Source organism: Thamnophis sirtalis, unplaced genomic scaffold (assembly GCF_051295495.1).
Source record: "Thamnophis sirtalis isolate CommonGarterSnake01/CBP01778 unplaced genomic scaffold, rThaSir2_p1.2 scaffold_9, whole genome shotgun sequence".
Taxonomy (NCBI): domain Eukaryota; kingdom Metazoa; phylum Chordata; class Lepidosauria; order Squamata; family Natricidae; genus Thamnophis; species Thamnophis sirtalis.
Window position 1 is genome coordinate 78,422,057 of NW_028261389.1, and position 19,946 is coordinate 78,442,002.

General features: G+C 43.1%; 1 protein-coding gene across 1 annotated transcript in view; it reads right to left on the reverse strand.

The window, feature by feature from the left end:
* Window positions 1-6,479: 6,479 nt before the first annotated feature.
* The window catches only part of SEMA3C (semaphorin 3C), a 157,179-nt gene continuing 143,712 nt past the window's right edge, over window positions 6,480-19,946 (reverse strand). The window contains exons 16-18 of the mRNA XM_087722358.1: window positions 17,064-17,131; window positions 11,082-11,212; window positions 6,480-8,972 (exon numbers count right to left, since the gene is read on the reverse strand). Of these exons, the coding sequence (XP_087578484.1) occupies window positions 8,559-8,972; window positions 11,082-11,212; window positions 17,064-17,131 (613 nt within the window). The 3' untranslated portion in view covers window positions 6,480-8,558. The remainder of the gene's footprint in view (window positions 8,973-11,081; window positions 11,213-17,063; window positions 17,132-19,946) is intronic.

Genomic DNA, 19,946 nt, shown 5'->3' on the forward strand with positions numbered 1-19,946 from the left:
CACACCTAGAACGATGGTCTGATGGAACAGTCATGGATGAAGACTGGATAAGGATGACCCAGTGAACTTTGAGGTTGGATCCAAATTCAAGAACACAAGTCTACTCCATCTTCTATCAATCACTCTGGTCACTTCCCATTCCACAAGTTTGTTTTTTTTTTAAAGAAAAAACAATTCCAACTTTCATTTTTAAAGGATCTAAATATTAATGTCTAACATCAGAACATTTATTTCTCTTAATGTACTACCGGGGAAATGGTCAAAGTCTAGCTATCGTGATTTCCCCCTCCAAACTTTGGGTACCCCACTCTTCGAAAGCTCAATGCTAGTCTGGGATTGATTCACTTTTATGATTTAGAGGAAGGTGAGTGAACAGAAAGAGATAGATGATGGCGGGCTAGATAGCTAGATGGATAGATAGATGATCATTAGAGAGATGACCTATAGAAGAGAGGTAGAAGGGAGAAAAGAGATAGACAGACAGGCAGATGATCGATAGATGATAGACAGGTGATGGTTAATAGATTAGATAGATAGATAGATAGATAAATAGATAGATAGATAGATAGATAGATAGATAGATAGATATGGAGATGGAGATATAGATAGATGATAGATAGATAGATGGATGGATGGATGGATGATAGATAGATAGAAGAAAGAGGAGATAGATAGATAGATAGATTAGATAGATAGCTAGATAGCTAGATAGATAAATAGATAGATAGATAGATAGATAGATAGATAGATAGATAGATAGATGATAGATAGATGTTGATTATCAATATAGATATTAATGATAGATGTAGATGAAAGATAGATAGATAGATATGTTAGATATAGATTAATAGATAGATGATAGATATATTGTAGATGATAGAAAGATATAGATGATAGATAGATATAGATGATAGATAGATAGATATAGATGTAGATTATAGATATAGATGATAGATGTAGATGATAGATAGAGATGATAGATATAGATTAATAGATAGATGTTAGATATACTGTAGATGATGATGATAGATAGATAGATAGATAGATAGATAGATAGATAGATAGATAGATAGATAGATAGATAGATAGATGTGTGTGTGTGTGTGTTGCATTTGTGCAAATGTAACAAAGGCAACAGTAAAAATAATGGCTTTCTCTCTGAATGATCTCTTGTGATGAGCCGATAGACAGAGAAAGGAAGCAGTATGCTTCCTCCCATATTTGGGCATACCAGGGATTGTGACACAATGTGTGTGTGTGTATATATATATAATAGATGACAGATGGTAGATAGATGGATAGACGGATGGATAGACGGATGGATAGTGAGAAAAGATAGACACAGACAGATGATAGATAAAAGACAGATAATATAAATAAATAATAATAGATGATAGGTGATACAGATAGATGGATGAACATAGATGATAGATAGATAGGAGAGAAAGAGAGGGAGAGAGGGGGGGAGGGAGAGATGACAGCTGGAAATTGCCATGTTGAGAAATATCTTACATGGGAAGATCAAATCAGAACACGAGGTTGCTTTAGTCTGTGAAGGCTCTATTAGTATCATGATTTCTTAATGTCGGTCTCATGCTACTACATAAGACCATTTTGAGAACTGATCTATAACCCTCCTTGCCAATGACAATTTGAAATTACTCAAAAGTAGCCAGAAGGCGTGTTGGATTTAAGTTCTTGCACCCCTGATGACCGTTTGGAGAATTCCAGGGGTTTGCAAGCCAGAACATCTGGAGAAGACTGTTCTAATTTCATGACTCGGACTCCACATAATTCATTCTCTCTTTCCCCCACTATACCTAATTCTTGGCTTCTTTACTTGTGTTCTCATGGTGGGTAGAAAGAATTTACGATATACGGAAAGCAATTTTCTGTTAAGTGACTGTGAAAGCTAACCCTGGCAAGATCAGAGGAAACAGCTTGATACCAGACTGATATATTACACTAACAAGAGACAGGTGGTAAATGCTTCCTTTCCCCACGAAAAGCAGAACGTATCAAGTTTGTTGAACCATCCAGAGCACAAGAGGCCACCAAGAATTCATCTTGAGTTGGGTTTTAATAGACCTTACAATTGCTGGAATTTTCCCCAAACAACTCTCTAGATCAGTGTTTCTCAACCTTGGCCACTTGAAGATGTCTGGACTTCAACTCCCAGAATTCCCCAGCCAGTGAATGCTGGCTGGGGAATTCTGGGAGTTGAAGTCCAGACATCTTCAAGTAGCCAAGGTTGAGAAACACTGCTCTAGATTTTGTCATAAACATCTTGTTTGAATGACCCCCAAATCCCTTGTGGGGTGGAGTCTGGGCAACTGAATGGTGCTAGCAGAGTGTTTAATGGCCGGATGCCCTTCCTGTCCTCAACGCAGAGTTTTGTTCAGCAGATGTAATCTCAACGTGCCCAGAGAGAGAAATCTCTGCCTCTACCTAGGATTGATCTCACAGCCTTCTGATTGTAAGGCGAGAGCTTGGCCACTGCACCACTCCAATCATCATCCCTGTTCACAAATCAGAATCTTTAACTCACTTCCAGCATGACTTCCAGTTCTAGGATCAGCCAGGAGTTTGAGAACAATTATGGATTCCACTTGGCGATCAATCTTCCTCTTTTGAAGGTCACGCTTGAATAAAATTTACTAGCAGTAGCTTTGAAGAGGGATGAATGCCATGCCTTGAAATTAAATAAGCCATGCTACAGTGCAGCTCCCTCTCCAGATTGATTTTGCTTACGGAAATATCTCGACACTGCGCTGAACATTGAGCTTTGCTCCCAAACGTTTGCGTGGAGGCCCCGCCTCGACACTTCATTAAACGTCACCGAGAAGCATGACGGAGAACTGGTGAACAGTTGGCAGATTTATTCTTTTCTTTATGATCAGTTGGAGTAGGGTTAAGAAAAGCAGAAACACCACCTTCCATAACTAGAAGTCATGGCAAGAAAGATTAAAAAATGAAGGCAAAGTAGACTAGGAATAGATCAGAAATCCAGCCCTTGGTTATCAATGGAGACCGAGGGGAGCAAGCGGCAAGTTTTAAGTTTCTGGGTGGTGTCATAAAAGAGGAGCTGACTTGGGCTACTCATGTTGCCCAGCAGAGATTATATCGCAAGTCAGCAACCTGTGGCTCTGGAGCCGCATGTGGTTCTTTCATCCCTCTGCTGTGGCTCCCTGTGGCCAGTTGACCCCACAATTGATAGAGCTTTCAGTTAGGACAGATAGAGGAAAAAGGATGCCGTGCTAGGAGGAGACTCTATGCTGGGGGGAACCGGACTTGTGGTTGGCAGAGGAAAAAGGATGCCATGCTAGGAGGAGATTCTATGGTAGGGAAACTGGACTTCCTGTCAGCTCCAGAATTGAACGCGAGGCTTCCGGTTAGGACCTTTGTGGCTCTTTGAGTGTTTAAGGTTGTCGACACCTGGATTATACTACCTGAGACTTCTCAGGAAACAACAACTGAGAGAAAAACTGCTGGTGATCTTCTACCGCTGCACCATAGAGAGCATTTTAACTTACTGCACCTGTGTCTGGTTTGCCAATTGCACAGTGGTGGTTAGGACAGTGCTCCAGAGGGTCAACACCATTGCCCAGAGGATCCTGGGTTGTCCTCTCCCCTCTTTGGAAGAGCTTTAGAGCTCCCGTTACTTTAAGAAAGTTCAAAACATCCTTAAAGATCTATCTCATCCTGGGAACCTTTTTTTTTTTGAACTATTACCATCTGGCAGACGGTACAGAGTAATAAAGACAAGGACAAATACTCTGAAAAACAGCTTCTATCCCAGGGCAATAACTATTTTGAATTCTACTGTCTTGTGCAATATTAATGCAATATCAGGGGTTTTCAGTTCAATTGTATAGAATGTGAAGGAGGTGGGTTTTTTTAATGTGTAACGTACACTGAAGATGGCATTTATTTTCATGGTACGAGGTGCATGCACAGAGTTGCCAGATGAAGGGAACAGCAAAAAAACAGGGGTCAACTTGGGAGTAAGGCAGAGAGTAAATTGCCCCTCCCAGAGGAAATAAAAGAGGAGTGAAAGGGGAGGGGAATTTGCAAGGGACAATTACGGTAGTTCGCTTAATTGGTTCGTGACTCTCCGAGACTCCTTGCCAAGTTTTGCAGATATCGGCCTGTCAGCTCTCCAAGCCAGATAAGGTCTGTGACTGTGAATCCTCCTTTGAAAGACTTTGCTGGATGTGAATGAGCAGAATTCACAGTAAATTAATAAAAGGGTTGTTTTTTTTAAGGACCAGGAGTTTGCTTCCTGAAACTGAAACATATGCTTACGAGGACTGATTTTACTCTAGTGGAGGTTGAAAACTCCGCGACGTTAGAAGAAACGAGGTGGAGCGTTTTAAGAAAGACTCACGCAAGAGCCCCGTCTTGAAGTACGCCTGTTAATGCAAATTGCAAACAACTGGTGATGCAGTACATAGGAGAACTGGGGAGTTATTCGTGTGGGAAGTGGAACATCTGTTTGGGAAATGTCCTGGAGAAAGCAGGCACTGAATCCAGGGTGGAGGATCAACCGCCATGGATTTGCTTGCTGCTTCTCCTTTTGCATGAAATGTTCTTGAAAAAGCCACATGGCTTAGGTACAATTCACGCACAACCAAAGGGATATCGGAGGCCACTTGGCATAGATGCTTCTTGAGTAAGCCTCATGGGGGGGGGGGGGAACTGGTTGACTCTGAACTTTTCAAACCAGAGTAGAAACAAGGAATCGAGTGGCTGAATTAGCTTTTTTTTTAAAAAAAAAATGTTCCTATTTGACTCATGCTTCATCATCATCCTCGTCATTTAATCACCCCATAATCCCTTGTGGGGTGGAGTCTGGACAACTGAAGGGCCTTCTCCGGGTGCCGTCAGCCAGACAATGTCGGCTGGTGGCTCCCCGGAGGAGGGCCTTCTCTGTAGCCGCTCCGACCCTATGGAACGAACTACCCCCAGAGATCCGGACCCTACCCACTCTCATGGCCTTCTGAAAGGCTATTAAAACCTGGCTATTCCGGCAGGCCTGGGGCTGTTGACCTCATGACTGAGGTACAGCCCCGATTAGACTGGGTGCATGATGTGGTTTTTTAATCTGTGTTTCCTCGTTTTTTAACTTTCCATTTTTTAAAATTTATTTGTTGTAAGTCGCCCGGAGTCCTTCGGGATTGGGCGGCCTATAAATTCATTCAATTCAATGGATCTAAGAGAGAGTTTTACTGGCCAGATGTCTTTCCTGTTGCCAATGCGGAGTTTTGTTCAGCAGATTAGTGGTGGGTTCCGGATCCCATTCCACTGGTACAGTTGGAACGGGCCCAGTGGCGTGCACATGAATGTGGGCAGCTCCTGCACACACATGTGTCTTAGTGCCTCTGTGAGCCTCTGCGATGCTCCAGCTGCTCAGCGGAGCGTCGCGCAGGCACTGTATGCGCCGTGCATGTGTGCAGAAGCACTGAAGACATAAAAGACCAGTAAGGAGCTCAGGCGGTTGGGTGAGCCCTCTGGAGCACCGTACCGGAATGGTATCCGGTGCTCTGGGCAGGCTCCGGTATGCCCATACCAGGCCGTACCGCCTGCAACCTACCACTGCAGCAGATATTCTCTCAGTGTGTCCAGAGAGAGAAATATCTTCCTCTATCCAGGATTGAACTCACACCTTCCTGATTGTGGGGCGAGAGCGCCACCTCTAGGCCACCGCGTCACTCTTCCTATTTGACTCGCGCTCCTCCAGTGAATATTCTGCCTTATGGGGTCGCCATCATTAACGGTACTTCTTTGAATTCTGCAATGCAATTGTCCTATTGAAAAGTCAAAAACCCGTAAATAAGGAATGTTGTACACACAGATTAGGTAAAAACTGATCAAAGGCATGTATTATTCGAAACAGCCCTATCGTTGCACCGTCCTCAAAAGAAGTTGATTTGAATTAAGCTGAACATGAGGCTAAATCAGAAAAAGATAAGAGTTGAAAAGCACAGATCTTTCGTCGCTATCAACATTTGATCGATCATTGGAGGGAACTGGTGACATTGGTGCCAGCTGCGCTTCCCCCTTGAACTTCACTCTTGGCCAACTCCCATGGAGCATGGAAAATGGGATACTTTGCTTGGAAGAGCCGAGGTGGCGCAGTGGTTAGGGTGCAGTACTGCAGGCCACTTCAGCTGACTGTTATCTGCAGTTCGGCGGTTCTAATCTCACCGGCTCAAGGTTGACTCAGCCTTCCATCCTTCCGAGGTGGGTGAAATGAGGACCCAGATTGTTGGGGGGCGATATGCTGAGTCTGTAAACCGCTTAGAGAGGGCTGAAGCCCTATGAAGCGGTATATAAGTCTAACTGCTATTGCTATTGCTATCTACCACAGCATTCCTGAACAAGCAGGAAGATTCCAAAAACCTCTTGAGATGAATGTCCTTTCTGACTTGCTTTGCAGTGCGAGAAATAGAAACAAAGTGAATGGAGAAGACCTCATGGTTGGTACCACTGAAGATACAGGTCTATCTTTTATTCATGCGTTATGAACATATGTCCCGAATGGATTATATCACTACACAGGATGTCAGCCAATGCTATCAATATAATGGCATGCAGGCTGGCAGCATAGCGGCAGAAGGAAGAAAGCGAGCTGTGGCGGTGCTCCGGAGGGTGGGCAGATGTGCACCACACGTGCAACCCTGGGACATCCATCCACACTCCTGGAGCACTGCCACTGCCTCTCTCAGCCCCAGTGTAGTGCCTGTGTCTCCCCCGCCCACCCGCTGGCTGGGCTGCCCTGGAAACGGTGTCTCCCCCTTCACCGGCTGAATGTGTGACCCAACCTTGGAAGGCAAGAAATCAGGACTGGGAAGGCCACGCGGAAGGCAAGGATGGCACGGCCACGGGGATGGGAGTAGGCTGCTAGCTCCCTTCCCCACGGTCGGGTGGCCCCAGCATGCTTGCCGGCCTTCCATGCGGCCTTACCAGTGGCAAACAGGGAGCAATTGGGGGCATGGCCAGCCAGAGGTCGCAACCAGTTTTGCGAACCAGCCCAAATTTCCGCTATTAGTTCGTATGAACTGGTGCGAACCGGCTGAATACTACCTCTGCATTCAGTCATCTGTATTTGTGTGTGTGTGTGTGTGTGTGTGTGTGTGTGTGTGTGTGTGTACACACTCTACCAATAGCTTTCCCATCATTATGTCGGCTACACTACATGAGGGTTGAAATTGGGTATTTCATTAACTTTTTTCAGGTTCAGTTTAAGACATTTTCAAATTCCTAATTAGATCGAATCACTACTGTCAATCTGTCAACATATAGGTAGCTCATTGTCTTGTGGGTTCTGTGTGTACTATTGTATTACAGGTGAGATGATTCATAAAATAAATTATTGGAACTTCCCACGAATATTTATCCTCACGCCACATTTCTCCTTCACTTGATCCCCGGGGTTTAATACAGGTAGTCATTGACTTACAACAGCAATGGAGCCCAAAATTTACGCCATTGAGTGAGACATGTGTTAAGTGAGCTTTGCCCCATTTTACGGACTTTCTCGCCATCGTTGTTAAGTGAATCCCTGCAGTGGATAAGTTAACAGCCCGGTTGTTAAATGAATCTGGTTTCCTCCTTGACTTTGCTTGTCAGAAGGTCACAAAAGGGGATCATGTGACCCCAGGACACTGCAACCGTCATAAATAGGAACCAGTTGCCAAGTATCTGAATTTTGATCAGATGATTATAAAAATGCTGCAAATGTTGTTAACTGTGAAAAACTGTCATAAGTCATTTTTTTCATTGCCGTTGTAACTTTGAACTGTCCCTAAATGAACTGTTGTAAGTCAAGAACTATCTGTAGTTTTGGACTGCATATATGCATCATTTTTAAGGTTCCATTTTATATAAATACACAACGGAAGTGGAATATTTTTGATCTCAGCTAACCGAATACGGTAAATGCCACAACGGTGGTGAGATTAGCCTTCCCCAGTCTGAGGCTCCTTTAGCCGTGATGTAACCACAAACCCCATAATTCCTAACCGGCACAATCCTCCCGTGACATTAATATGAGAAATTGACTTTGGAATCTGTGCATCCACAAGAGCTCATTTGTCAACACAACGTACCGTAAACAGAGAATCACATACAGACACACACAAAGCCATACATGTAGATGGAGACCACTTCAAGTTACTTTTTGTCCTAACCACTCTTTCCTTCCAAACTTCCATGATTCCAAGCTGGGCGTTCAGTGCTTCGTCATCAGGTCAACAAAGATGACCTGGAAACATGGCACAACACCCTCTCTGAAGGCTTAGAGAGCAGAAGCAAGACGGGATCACTAGGTTACGTCACGATGGACATCTCTTCGGACTTGGTCTTATTGGTCTGATTTCAGCTTAGAGAGTTTGAGTGTCCCGAGTGTCCTTGAACTTCTGTCAAGCAAGCTTGGTCACTGTTTCGCTCTACTCTCAGCCGGGAAAGAAAACCACCTGATTAGAAATGAATTCCTTGAGTGAGGGTACAAGATGGCAGTGGTGATGAAGAAGAAGTTTATGGATGGATCTTGGCCCTTACGATCCGGGCCACTGGTTCCTACGGTTCCTGCTTTTCCGGCTGTTGAGAAGAGCCTTTAGTTTGTTGTAGTCCCCTCTCATCTTGGAGGAACCGTCAGCCTGTTGACCCAACTGCCGCGTGTCTTTGCAATATTGATTAATCATCTGGAGTTCGGAGTGGCTGAAAGATCCAGCCAGGTCCTTGGGGTGGAACTGCAAAGCGTGGAGCGAACTGGCCCAGGTCCACGGAGACCACTTGTCCGTCATGAAGGCCACGGTGTCGGAATCCAAAACCTTGAAGTTCACCTTGGCTATGGTTTGCTTGAAGCCGTTTTCCGTGGCAATGCAGTGGTACGTCCCACGGTCAGCTTCCTGCACCAAACGGATGAGAAGACCTTGCTGCGTGGCTAGGATCCTTTCACTGAGTTTCACCTAGGGACAGTCCAAAATATATTATGTTCAAAAGTTTAAGAGACTTGTGTCCAAAATGTTACTTTTTAGAGGCCGCCTCCTGCCACATACCTCCCAACGGCCGATAAGAACTCACAGGCTGGGCCTTCTCCGGGTGCCGTCGACCGGACAATGCCGGTTGGTGGCTCCTCAGAGGGGGGCCTTCTCTGTAGCTGCTCCGACACTGTGGAACAACCTACCTGTAGAGATCTGGACCCTTCCCACTCTCTCGGCCTTCCGAAAAGCCACTAAAACCTGGCTATTTCGGCAGACCTGGGGCTGTTGACTTCATGAATGAGGTCCAGCCCCACCCAGATTGAGTGTATGGTGCGTTTTTTTTTACATTGTTTCTTTTTAAATTGTTTCTTTTTATTTTTAACTCCTTATTTTAACTTGTTTCTGTAAGCCGCCCGGAGTCCTACGGGATTCGGCAGCATATAAATTTATTAAAAGTTAAAGTTAAAAGTTAAAGTTTTTGGTCATTGGGTTAATCTATCTTGCTATCGAATCATCTGACTTATTAACAGTTTCCCCCCCCCAAAAAATAAATAAATTATTAATGCACCACTTAGTCCATCAAACTAATAAATAAATTATTAACCAATTGTTTGGTTTTCTTCATCGGACATTGTTATAATAGAAAAAAACTGGATTTTTTAAATTTTTGTTTCCTTTTGGTTTTCCTGCGCTGATGGCCCCTCGACTGTACAGTTTGAAGAAGCATTTAATTTAATTCAACTCTTACCATAAATTATTAATCTAAGATATAAACAAACAAATTTAAATTAATGAAAGCAGTGCACTTAGTGCTCCCTTTCACATTTGTGATCCGGGTGTTATTCAGATGCTGATAATCAGTAATATAAAAGTATATTTTTGTCCACATAGAAACAGTGTGTGTGTGTGTGTGTGTGTGTGTGTGTGTGTGTGTGTGTGTGTGTGTGTGTGTATGTGTGTGTGTGTGTATTAGCATAACTCTGGAGCGCCTCAATCAATTTCAACCAAACTTGGTACACTCTCTGGAAACAAATATAGTGGGGGTAAAACATCCCTAAAACCCCTCGGTGTATGCATTCCGTTAAGATACAGTCTGTTGTGCCTTAAAATGGCTTTTACCGTACTGCCGTAAAATGGCTTCTACTGTACAGCACAGTAGAGTTGCCATGGTAATGGCTTCACAGTCCTCCACAAGGGGGCTCCCTCTAGTAAGGGAGAAAATCCAACATTAGAAATTACATTTGGTCCGGACGTTTTCCCCCTATAAATAAATACTTAGAAAATGCCGGGTTATCAGCTAGTTTATAAATAATAATAATTTAAAAAAAGATTCATTCTACTTCACTAAATGAATCCCTCCATCAGATTTAGCCTGGTTCTCTCCTACAGACACTGTCCATAAAGAAATTGCTGGATCATGTCTGATGCTTCATGCCATCGGATTCTTATTTCACTCAAGACACTTTGAAGCAGTGAAAATAATTTTAATTCTGGCATCTCGATTGCGAGCATTCTTGGCGAGTTAAAGAACGCACTGTTGTTTTGTGTATCTTGAAAAAAACAAAAAACAGGTTTATGATCTGCTGAACCAGTCCTGATGATAACACATTGTATCTTGTTGCTTTTCAATAAGGTCACTCAACCAGTGGTGGGATTCAAATGATTTAACATTTGAATCGGGTCTCTGCCTTAATGACTGGCTGAGTGGGCGTGGCTATGATGGGCATGGCCAGGGGGTGTGAGAGGCAGCATTCAGCCTCCTGTACTCCCTGGCAGGAGGATGAAGGCTGCCTCTCACACCCCCTGGCTGTAAAAACAGAGTGCGGGGGTGTGTGCCACCCCCTGTGCCCCGTTTTGGGCCTAGTAGGCCTCTTTGCAGGTTCCTGGGAGCAAAAATGGGCCATGGAGGGTTTCACAACTCCCTATGCCCCATTTTGGGCCTATTAGGTCTCCCTGCAGGCTTCTGGAAGCAAAAACAGGCCACCTGAGGACTCCTGGAAGGGATGGTGTAGGAAGGGGCATGGCCAGCCAGCAATTAAACAACCAGTTTGCCCGAACTGGCCTGAACCGGCTGAATCCCACCACTGCACTCACCTCTTTCCTTCGGTCATTGTCCTTTTGGAAAAGCCATTTGATAGAAGCTTGGGGAGATTTAGGTGTACACTCAAGGAACGTGGTGTTGTTCTTGACTCCGTACTGAATGACCTCAGCTGCGTTTCGATAAGCTAGAATGTAAATCAACATTTTCAACACTTTGAGATTCATAGTTGAGACATTGGTGTTGTTTTTGTACAATAGATGCCACCCTGTAAGATTGGAACAGCACTTGAATATAATAAAAATGAAGAACGTTTTAATTCACCACTTGGAAAAAGTTCCATTACTCGGGACAGAGTATATTCTATCATGTTATCTTTAACTATTGCCAGAGTTTGGGCAGCATGACGATTATCACGAAATAAACCCAGGAGCACAACACAGCACACAGAGCCTGTAGAAAATTAATAGTGGTTTATATACAAATATATACAGACATATACACGGTAGATAAATCCCTTACCACTCAGCTATGGACACAAGGAGAGAAATGAAATACATGACGAGAGAGAGGAATGCCCTCTAATGATCACATATATACTGTATAGACACCTCTTAAAGAGTGACTTATGTGGACCCATCAGAGTCTTTAAAAAGTGATACATGTATTGCTGAATCATCCTCATTGCATCAGCCTACAGATTATAGCTTACAACCTTACATCAGCTAGTAGCTATTGAATCCTAATTGTCTGGCAACTATCGTAGATGCACTTAGAGCTATCTGGTAGTACTGTAATCATAATAAGGTGCCCAGTTGTGGCATTTGTGCCATGAATGGAGGAGGAGGGGGGGAGGAGGAGGAGGAGGGGGAGGAGGGGGAGGGGGAGGATCACAAACATCAGTATTTATTCCAGTGATGGGTTGCAGGCAGTACGCCCCGATACTCCTGCCCGGAATACCGGATACAGTTCCAGTACGGTGCTCCAGAGGGCCCACCCACCCACCCATCGTCCTTACCTGTCTTTAAACTCTGCTCTATTCTATTCTATTCTATTCTACATTCTATTCTTTTTCTATTTCCTATTTCCTATATTCTATTCTATTCCATCCCATCCCATCCCATCCCATCCCATCATTCTGTTCTGCTCTGTTTGACTCTACTCTACTCTACTCTACTCTACTCTACTCTACTCTACTCTACTCTACTCTACTCTACTCTACTCCACTCCACTCCACTCCACTCCACTCCACTCCACTCCACTCCACTCCTCCACTCCATTCCTATTCCTATTCCTATTCCTATTCCTATTCCTATTCCTATTCCTATTCCTATTCTATCAGTTATTTTTTATTCCAAAGTCTTGGATTGCCAATATTATGACTGTCCCCATTTTTTCAGCAATGTAGTGATGTTCACTCCCCCTGTCTCCACCTTTTCAATAGTAGCAGTGTTTGGTGCTTGCGGTTAAGTTGTTCTGTCAATGTGTACTTTGAAGCCCACCAAGATCGTGATCTTTGCCTTTTCGAAGATTTTTCCAGGTGTGTAATCTTCCCGGGTGTGATATTACAAGGCTTTAATGAACAGGAAAGCCATGTTAAAAAAAGATAACAGAGTTGGGAGGGACCTTGGAGGTCTTCTAGTCCAACCCCATGCCTAGGCAGGAAACCCTATACCATTTCAGACAAATGTCTCTCCAACATCTTCTTAAAGACCTCGAGTGTTGGAGCATTCACAACTTCTGGAGGCAACTTCTGTTCCACTGATTAATTGTTCTCACTGTCAGGAAATTTCTCCTTAGTTCTAAGTTGCTTCTCTCCACGATTAGTTTCCACCCATTGCTTCTTGTCCTGCCTTCAGGTGCCTTGGAAAATAGTTTGACTCCCTCTTCTTTGGGGCAACCCCTGAGATATTGGAAGGCTGCTATCGTGTTTCCCCTAGACCTTCTTTTCATTAAACTAGACATAATCAATTCCAGCAACTGTTTTTCATATGTTTTATTCCCTATAAAAATAAAAGCCCCAAGGCAGGATTTTTACAATTCCGATGTTGCTTACATCACTTTGCTATTGTCATCCTGTCTTTCTTTTCCAGGAGCACAGAGAGCTTTCATGGGGATTAAAGCTTCATTGTTTCTTTAGGACAACAGCCCTGTGAGACCCAGGGTGTGTACGAGAGAATAAATGACTGGCCAAAAAACATCCCACGGTGTTTTTGTTTTTGAAAAAGGAAGTTTTTTTATGTGAAAGCTTCAAATGCAGCAGGATTAAGTAATAATAATAACAATAACTCCATATTTCATTATTTTGTAGCTGATGGCTTTGAAAAGAAGACAACAAGTTCACAACTGCGTGCATGCACAAAGAATCTTCTATGTTACTGAAGGAAAAAAATATGTATTTTTAAGGAGGGTTCATATCAGGTTTCCTGCCTGAGCAAGGGGCTCGACTAGAAGACCTCCAAGGTCCCTTTCAACCTATTCTGTTCTGCTCTGCTCTACTCTACCCTATCCTACTCTAATCTATTCTGCTCTATAGTATTCTACTCTATTCTACTCTACTCTACATTATTCTACTCTACTCTACAGTATTCTATTCTATTCTATTCTATTCTATTCTACTCTACATTATTCTACTCTATTCTACTCTACTCTACATTATTCTACTCTACTCTACTCTACTCTACTCTACTCTACTCTACTCTACTCTACAGTATTCTACTCTACTATAATCTACAGTATTGTACTGTACTGTACTCTATTCCACTCTACTCTACTCTACAGTATTCTACTCTATCCTACTCTACTCTACATTATTCTACTCTACTCTACAGTATTCTACTCTATTCTATTCTACTATAATCTACAGTATTGTACTGTACTCTATTCCACTCTACTCTACTCTACAGTATTCTACTCTATTCTACTCTACTCTACATTATTCTACTCTACTCTACTCTACTCTATAGTATTCTACTCTATTCTACTCTACATTATTCTACTCTACTCTACGCTACTCTACAGTATTCTACTCTATTCTACTCTACTATAATCTACAGTATTGTACTGTATTCTATTCCACTCTACTCTACTCTACTCTACTCTACAGTATTCTACTCTATTCTACTCTACTCTACATTATTCTACTCTACTCTACTCTACAGTATTCTACTCTACTATAATCTTTAGTATTGTACTGTACTGTACTGTACTCTAATCTAATCTACAGTATTCTACTCTACTCTACTCTACTCTACTCTACTCTACTCTACTCTACTCTACTCTACTCTACTCTACTCTACTCTACTCTACTCTACGGCTTTCCATACAGCTGACTGCCCCATGATGAGTTGAAAATACTCAAAATAAAGCAAATTTTCAGATCATGTACTTGTCATATTGCTTTTTTCTTTCCCAAAAAGGAAAAAAAGGTGGAAATCACACCCAAACTCCCTCAAGTTTCAGGATGAAACTCTTCCCTGAGCACAACCCATCAAATATCCATCAATAAATACACCTTCCTTTTATAGGAACCCATTCTGGAAAAAAACAAAAAGCCACTTAACAAATTAACCACGAGAAAAATTGTTTTGAGAAACCTGGTGCAGCCTAACTATTTTGGGAAAGGCTGCTCCTTCCGCTTAAAATGGAGCTGCCTTATATAATCTTAAGTGCTGGAATCCGAGACAGGGGATCGTTTCCCACTCTTTAAAGGGAAGGAGGAAGAAAGGAAAAAAAAGGTCAAAGCCTTAAAAATAAAAAGAAGGAAAAAGTGAGTAACTTCTTATTTCTTGAACGTATTTTTTTGGGGGGGGCTGCGTTTGGTTTTGGGCTGGAGCTTTGATTTAAAAATAGATAAATAAACTACCTTTTTTTCAGAATTTTTGGAAAATCTTAAGCTGTGCCAACTTTCCTTCCAGGGATGGGCTTCAAAAAATGTTAGCATGTGGTTGTGGATTGAATCTTGGTATATTTAAGGATGAAGGATGTTTAAATAATTGTGGTCAAATAAAAGTGGAGGTATGATGATGTTAAGACAGTAAATATTTGAGTTAAGATATTTGAATTAATATGAATTATATTTGAGGACGGTGGAAGAGAGGCACAAAAGCCTTTTGTAACCAGCTGATATACTTTTTACAACATATGTTTGTTTTGGAAATAAATAAATAAATAAAAAATTTAATTTAAAAAAATGTTAGCAAGGGGTTCTCTGCCCAGTTGGTGGGCAGATGCGGCCATGGAGGAGGGGGGCTTCCGGAAGCTTTCTTCGAGCCTCCAGGAGGGCAAAAATGGCCTCCTCGCGTTCCGGTAGGCCCGTTTTTCGCTCTCCCTGAGCCTCTGTGTTCACCCTGCACTTACGGGCCGTATGGGGACTCCTGGGAGGGGTGGGCAGGGTGGGCGGGGCCAGCCAGGAGTGGGACTTGGGGGTTCTCCAAACTGCACACAATCTTGGCTAGAGGTTCTCCCGAACCCCTGCAATTCCCCAGCAGACCACCCCTCCTGTTCCTTCCTCGCGATAAATAGGACACCGAAGCCAAAATACAGGCAATCCTTCACTTAGAATCGTTTGCAGTGACTGTTGGAAGTTACAACGGCACTTACGTCCGTTTTTACAAACTTACGACCATCACAGCATCTGGATTATTGTATGATCAGAATTTGGACGCTTGGCCACTCGTTCGTATTTATGACCATTGCTGAGTCCCAAGGTGACCGTGACCCCCTTTGGCGTCCTTCTGACAAACAACGTCAATGGGGAAGCTGGGTTAACAATTGGGTTACTGACTTAACAACGGCAACGATTCGCTTAACAACTGTGGCAAGGGAGGTCGTTAAAGGGGGTCAAAATTCACTTCAATGTTTTGCATAGCAGCATAAATTTTGGGATCGTAAGTCAAGAACTAACCCACAGGTACAGTATAGGTGGGATCTTGCTCAATAGTAGTAACTTCAAAAGGGATCTTGGAATCCTAGCAGACAACCATTTAAATAGGAGCCAGCCGTGTGCAGCAGCTGCCAAAAAAGCCAACACAGTTCTAGGCTCCATCAACAGAGGGATAGAATCAAGATCATGTGAAGGGTTAATACCACTTCATAATGCCTTGGTAAGGCCACACTTGGAATACGGCATTCAGTTTTGGTCACCACGATGTAGAAAAGATGTGGAGACTCTAGAAAGAGTGCAGAGAAGAGCAACAAAGATGATTAGGGGACTGGAGGCTAAAACATATGAGGAACAGTTGCAGGAACTGGGAATGTCTAGTTTAATAGAAAGAAGGACTAGGGGAGACATGATAGCAGTCTTCCAATATCTCAGGGGTTGCCCCAATGAAGAGGGAGTCAAACTATTCTCCAAAGCACCTGAGTGCGGAACAAGAAGCAATGGGTGGAAACTAATCAAGGAGAGAAGCAACTTAGAACTAAGGAGGAATTTCCTGACAGTGATGACAATTAATCAGTGGAACAACTTGCCTCCAGAAGTTGTGAATGCTCCAACACTGGAAGTTTTTAAAGAAGAGATTAGAGAACCATTTGTCTGAAGTGGTGTAGAGTTTCCTGCCTAAACAAGGAATTGGACTAGAAGACCTCCAAGGTCCCTTCCAACTCTGCTATTCTGTTAACTGTCTGTACAGTAGCTTCCATTTATGTAGCTGGAAAACAAATGAATCGATATTCTGTTTCTTCAGAACGGTAATGGATAAAGATGATTCCGGAGGTCCGCTGACCTTATGACACAATTGCAATAAAATCATGAAACTTAAAAGTAGTCGAACTTCAAAAGCTCAGGGAGACGTCTTTATTTGTGGAGTCAACTTTGGCCAACGTTGTAGATAAGAGGGGTTTTTGCAACCAACCACTCCTGCTGCAGTGAAATTAAATACCCTCTCAAGAACACACCGCCCAATGGGAAGGAAAAACGGGACACATTTAGGGGTAATCCACTATTTTTACTAGCACGTGGAATGGCCACCATGATTCACTCAGAAAGAAAAGGGCCATTTCTTTCCGTAACCCAGCTATCTTTGAGTTCAACGTACCTTTGAGGTTAAATCCCCGACATTGAGTCATAGGATTTCCATGTCTCACATCTTGCCTTCGACTCCGCCTGTGATATTAAAGGAAAGGAAAGTTAGGTAGCTGCAAAATTTCACCAACTAGCCAAGTATCGATAATAGAGAGTATTTGCAGCTCAGGGTTGAACCGTGGGATCCTTGGTGCTCTCTGAGCTTGGTGGTTTTATTCCAGACATTTCATTACCCAACTAGGTAACATCATCAGTGCTTGAAGAGAGGAGGAAGAGGAGGAAGAGGAAGAGGAGGACGCCAACTGTGGGATCCTTGGTGTTCCCTGAGCTTGGTTGTTTTCTTTCAGTACCCAACCAGTAACATCATGGTGGCACAGTGGTTAGAATGCAGTACTGCATGCTGACTCTGTCAACTGCCAACAGTTCGATCCTGACCGGCTCAAGGATACTGCAAAATCCCCATTCCTTCCCCATCAGCTGGGACTCGGGAGGCAGAGAAGAGAAGAGGGCGGGGCCAGCCAGAGGTGGCATTTACTGGTTCTCCAAACTGCTCTAAATATCCACTAACGGTCTCCAGAATTGCTCAGAACCTGCTGAATACCACCTCTGGCCCACCCCTGGTTTTGTGGGTAGTGGGTGGTGGGGGAAAACAAAGAGGATTTTTATCCCGTACATCTTGATGTTGTGTTGTGATTTCTGGCTGGCTGGCTTCTTTGCGAAGGAACATTTGTTTTTTGTTTTGTTTTTTTCCTTTTAGTATTGTTACATGTTCCTTACAAGAATTTGACCCGGGGGTTAGAAGCCTTTCTCTCCAGAAATTTTTTTTTTCAAGCCTTCTGCCACGAAAATGTTGAAAGAGATCACAGACCAGGGAGGAACAAGAGGGTCTTTCAGAAGTCGCCGTGAAACAATGGAAAGATCCATTTCAAACGAGGAAAAAAAAGCGCTGGGAAATTCGGTACTCAATGACCGTGACATGAAAAATATTTGGCAAACACGGCGATAGGTTTTTCACAAGGAAGCCACGGTCCAAAGTCTCGCAGTCATGTTTTGGAAAACACGACTTTGTAGGCATTCAATGGGGCACCGAAAAGAGACAGGAGAAAACATTGTCTGCCCAAAGGAGTTACTTACTGGTGTCTAGACTCCCAGACTTGGCTGGCTACCGATAATTTTTCCTCAATTTTATACATATATTCCTAGATAAAGGAATTAATTTCCTAAACATGTAAAACCCAGACTTCATTATCTATGAGTTTCCTCTTTTCCCACCAAAGCAAGCCCAAATATTACTCAAAAGGAGATGGTTGTTATTTGGGAGGGGGGAGAGAGAGAGAGAGAGAGAGAGAGGGAGAGGGAGAGGGAGAGGGAGAGAGAGGGAGAGAGAGAGAGAGAGAGAGAGAGAGAGAGAGAGAGAGAGAGAGAACAATTGGAATTCGTATAAAGGTATATCTTTAAAAGAAAAACTAGCAATATGGAAAACATTTTTTCGCTTCTTTCGTTGAGGATACAATTATCAACTCCGTTGATATTAAATGGAGTTTGCTAAAAGGTGGAAATACACCACGTAAAATGGAGAATGGAAGGGAGATAAAGAGAGGGAAAGAGGGAGAAAGGAGACAGGAGAGAGGGAAGTAGAAGGGAGGGAAAGAGCAGGAGAGAGGGAAACAGTGGTGGGATTCAGCCAGTTCGCACCTATTCGGAAGAACCGGTTCGTAACTTTCTAAGCAGTTCGGAGAACCGGTTGTTGGAAGAAATCTCCTTTTGTGTTTCCCCCCACTTTACAGGGCTAATCCTGTAAGGAAGGCAGGAAGGAAACATTCTAGTGTTGTTTCTAGCTTAATCTTTATTGCCCTGCTTACAGAAACTGCCTCGTCGATTAACCCTTATTACATTGTAACAGCTAAGGAGAAGCGCCCATCAACCTGAGTGACATTGAGTTGGCCACACCCACCCAGTCACAAGACCACCAAGCCACGCCTACCCAGCTGGTCATTCGGGCAGAGGACCGCTTGTTAAATTATTTGAATCCCACCACTGGAGGGAAGGTGTGGAAAGAGAGGAGAGGAGAGGAAGAGAGCAAGGGAAAGTAGAGAAGAGAGAGAGAGGATATAGGGGAGAAGAAGGTAGGGAGGAGAAGAGAAGGAGAAGAGGAGAGATGAAGATGAAATAATGTGTATGGAAAGCAGAAGAGCAAATAAAAATTGAAGAGGCTTAATGGCAAGAGGAATTGATATACTATTGAATACTCAAAAATGTTGGTTAAGATGTATAGATATGCTTTGGATCATATTATATGTTAAAATAAAATAAAAACTTTTCTCCCCCCAAAAAAACACATGTTAAACCCAGACTTCATTATCTATGCGTTTCCTTTTTTCCCACCAGAGCAAGCCCAAATATGACTTGAAAGGATATGGTGGCTCCATTGTGAAGCCCGGGGAAGATATTTACAGACATATCTTCATGTTCAGATCACATTTTGGCAAATTCTGAAATGTGCAGCAGGCAAATATCATATTTCAGAAACTTAATTACACTAACAATGGGAACACAGTGAAACAAGGTCCTTGGTTTGCTTTAAAAAAATCTCTCAAGACAGAAAACATTCTAGATGGGCAGTCTGACTCTTTCGAAAACTTAGAAGCAGCGAAAGACATTCCCATTAGCAAGAGCAATAGTACTTGGACTTATATACCGCTTCAACAGTAATTTACGGGCCCTCTCTAAGCGGTTTACAGAGTCAGCCTCTTGCCCCCAACAATCTCGGTCCCCGTTTTAACCACCTTGGAAGGGATGGAAGACTGAGTCGATCTAGAGGCTGCCAGGATCGAACTGCTGGCAGTGGGCAGAGTCAGACCGAAATACTGCACTCTAACCACTGAGCCACCAGGAT